This window comes from Sarcophilus harrisii, chromosome 2 (assembly GCF_902635505.1).
Source record: "Sarcophilus harrisii chromosome 2, mSarHar1.11, whole genome shotgun sequence".
NCBI lineage: Eukaryota > Metazoa > Chordata > Mammalia > Dasyuromorphia > Dasyuridae > Sarcophilus > Sarcophilus harrisii.
The window spans coordinates 144459642-144463587 of NC_045427.1; the positions used below are offsets into that span (position 1 = coordinate 144459642).

Sequence of the window (3946 nt, forward strand, 5' to 3'; positions counted from 1 at the left end):
TGATGGGTTGCTAATACTGATAGACAATAATGCTTGTGTTCACACCTTTAGAGAGCTCATAGAAGCAAGAAATATTTAAGTACTCATTGGAGTTCACACGGTTTAGTATGAGATATCCGAATTTACACCTCCCTTAAGTCCTGCCTCCAGAAGGAGGAGTTAACCTTTGGGAGATCATATATATGGAGGAAACTCTTTCCACCTTGGTGCTGACTGGAGTCTGAAGGAGAAACCTTTGGATTTGGAGACATTCGGAGGGAGCAATACGTGCAGGCGTCTTCCCTCCTAGCTTCTCTTCCCGTTGAGTCACTGCGCTGTGAGCCCTGTTCGGGCGATTTTTACCTACTGAAACCTGGGGAGAGCCGAGAGACTGAGGCAGGCGTTCCAATTAGAACGCTGGGGCAAAGTAGAGACTTCTTTCAAGGCTGCAGCTTTCCAAACAGAGAGAAAAATCGCCTGTAGTTTGAGGGCCAGCTACAGGCAGGGGGAGAGGAACGCTTTCCCACAGACGGATCAGCTTTTTGCAGCCCTTCTTGAGCAAGGGCGAAGAATAGAGATAACTGGGACCGAAAAAATGAATCGGAATTTTAATAAATCTCAGAGTCTGCGGTTTTTTGATTGCAATGCAGTGGAAGTCAAGAGTAAGTTTGGGGCTGAGTTTCGAAGATTTTCTCTGGACCGTTACAAACCTGGAAAGTTTGAAGATTTCTACAAGCTTATCCTTCACATCCATCACATCTCGAACATGGACGTGATGATTGGGTATGCTGATGTGCACGGTGACCTACTGCCCATCAATAATGATGACAATTTCTTCAAGGCTGTCTCAAGTGCAAATACATTGCTCAGAGTCTTCATTCAAAGACAAGGTGGCTGTTCTACCCTTGCCCCATGTTGGTTAGAAGAAGTAGACTTCTGTAACTTTGGGACCAGCACATTAGCTAGGAAGAAGAAGGTCCTGAAGAAGAAGATCCTGGTTACCCTTCGTAACAATAACCTCCGCCGGCGTCCTCACCTCAACATCAGCATGCCCCATGACTTCCGACCGGTATCTTCTATCATTGATGTGGACAACCTTCCTGAAACCCACAGGAGGGTCCGGCTGTACCGGCAGGCGTGTGAAAAACCCTTTGGGTTTTATATCCGTGATGGGACCAGTGTGCGGGTGACGTCCCAAGGCCTTGAGAAAGTCCCGGGCATCTTCATTTCCCGCATGGTCCCTGGAGGCCTTGCTGAGAGTACAGGGCTACTGGCTGTGAATGATGAAGTCTTAGAAGTGAATGGGATTGAAGTGGCTGGCAAAACCCTTGACCAGGTCACAGACATGATGATTGCCAACAGCTATAATCTCATTATTACTGTTAAACTAGCCAACCAAAGGAACAATATTATTCGTCGCAGCTGGATGTCTGGTAGCTCGGGTCAGTCAACTGACAGTACAGTCAGTCACTAGCCGTCGAGTGGAGGCCATCCATGGCACCAGAGTGCAGGCTGTCTGTGGCACCGGATGTGATACTTAAGATGTTTCCAGGACTTCCACTTTGAAATGTTTAATAGGCAGTAGGTGACACGCAAATACAGTAGAGACTGGGGATACATTTCTATATCTGTGGGTTGTCTACATTAAAGATGATGTGGGATATGTTTCTATATCTGTGGGTTGTCTACATTAAAGATGATGTGGGATACATTTCTATATCTGTGGGTTGTCTACATTAAAGATGATGTGGGATACATTTCTATATCTGTGGGTTGTCTACATTAAAGATGATGTTTAAACCAATAGAATCTGATGAAGTTACTGAGAAAGTGGAGAAATTTGGTTCTTAACTTTTTGTATATATAATGTATATATATTTGTATATATAATGGACACTTTTGCCAGTCTGATCAAGCCTATAGATTCTTCTAATAATGTTTTTAAATGCATAAAGTAAAATTTAAAGGATTACAAAGGAAACTAAATTTTAAAGATTTATTTTATCCCATCTGAACTGCTGGACTCTCACTGATTCCAATTTAAGAACTACTGTGCAGGGGCAACTAAGTGGTGCAATGGATAGAGCATTGATCCTGTCAGGAAGAGAGGGTTAAAATCTGGTCTCAGACACTTAATATGTGATCTCGTATCTATGGACATCTACTTTTGGGGTTCATTTGAATGATAAATCAGCAAAGAAAATGGAGAAGGATTTGTCAGATAGGTGAGAGTAGAACAAATTAAGATAGGGATAGGATCATCATATTAACTTCAGGACAAGGAGAGGAACTGATTTGTGATTTTTTTTTTGTTTTATTCACAATATTTGTTTTTATAGTACAAACATTTGCAGATCATTCCCTATTTTCTGAGAGGTCTATTGAAGTAAGATAAAGTTGCTATTAAACTAACAAAAACAGTGATTGCATCACAAAGCATATACATTTCAAACTGGCCTTGACCTGAATTCAAATTTGATATCAGACACTCCACACTTACTAATCATGGGGTTTTGGAGAAGTCACTTAACCCCCATTGCCTTGAAATGGGCCAGAAAAAAGTGTACATTTCACTTCTGTAACACCTTCCCTCTGCTTAAAAAAATGGCAGAACTTTATTTTCTCTCCCTCCCATCTCCTATCCCATTAGGAAAAAAGAAAATATAAATTGAATAATGGATAATATATATATATATATATTATATACTATAATAAATACTATTCATACATATTCTGGAATCATGGTCACAGGAACCATTGGCAGTTTTCTTTAATTATGTCTTGCCACTGGATTCCTGTTCTGGAGAGAGTAAGGCTGATGACTTTGCACTGCTCTGCCTTTTTAAAATCCAATTAACTTGCAAATCAAGACATCTCTCTCTTGATGTCATTGGTCTATTTTGAGAATAATGTATAAGCAATAACACTCTAGAATCAGGATGATAATTCTTAACGTTTTCATAGTTATTTTAGTATAATACTGTTATTGTATAAATTTATTTTCCTGACCTGTGGTTTCATTGCTACAGGGAACTCCCAAATATGGGAACTCCTTTTACAAATTCAGGTCACCATTGTCTGCAAATAATCTGAAAATTATTTGGGATGTTAAGACAAAATTTAGCCAATGTCACAGAAGTAGTAGTTCAGTTTTGGACATACTGAGTTTGAGATATCTATAGAATATCTAGCTCATAGGTTGTTGGTTATGGGACTTGAAATGGAGGTTTTCTTGATTCTGAGATCAATTCTTTATCTACTGGTCTCAAAAGTTTTGAGGAAAAGTTGGAGCACAACTCAAGCTAGAGGAGGAGAAAGGACTTAATTTGGAGGAGGAAAGATATTGAAGACAAGTTCCTGAAGAAACAATTTCAGGTGGTTGAGAATTGGTGAGGCAAGGTAAGCAAGAAAATGTCCTAGCATGGATCTAAGAAAGAACCTCCTCAGAGATCTAGCTAGCCTCTCCTTTACAAGATAGATAAGGACATGGAGGTGCTGAGATGTTAAAATACCATGTCCATGGTCCAAAGGGCAATAAATATGGGAAGTGTAATTTGAGTCAACATTCTTTGGTTCCAAAAGCCAGAGTTCTTTCAATGTATATACAGTTTTCAGAAAACAAAAGAATAGTTTTTGTGAGAAAAGGGAATGAAAAGTAGGTGTGGCTGTCAAACTGTGAAGATTAAAAGAAAACAAAGTCAGTTTGGGTGGGGTTTTCAAGTTGTTAAAAAGTGATAAAAGAGTTTAAGAGTGTAAAGAGGTGATTACAGAAAGGTGTCAAAGTTTTAGGAAGTGCCTACAAATATGTTGTAAACTTTTACCAGCAATATAAATGACTAGTTATAACATCTCAAACTGTATAGAGTGCCAGGGAAAGTTTTACAGTAACTACATTAAATTTATGATGGTGATGTTTCCCTTGGTGACTGCTGTCTTGGATCAATATTCAGTTTCATCTCTCCTCCCA

The 3946-nt window shown here is 39.5% G+C and overlaps 1 protein-coding gene across 1 annotated transcript; it reads left to right on the forward strand.

Moving 5' to 3' along the window:
• Positions 1–549: 549 nt before the first annotated feature.
• LOC116421100 (partitioning defective 6 homolog gamma-like) lies at positions 550–1453 on the forward strand. Its single transcript, XM_031949489.1, has 2 exons — positions 550–869; positions 903–1453. The coding sequence occupies exons 1-2, from the start codon at positions 575–577 to the stop codon at positions 1451–1453; spliced, it is 846 nt and encodes a 281-aa protein (XP_031805349.1). The 5' UTR covers positions 550–574.
• Positions 1454–3946: the final 2493 nt, after the last annotated feature.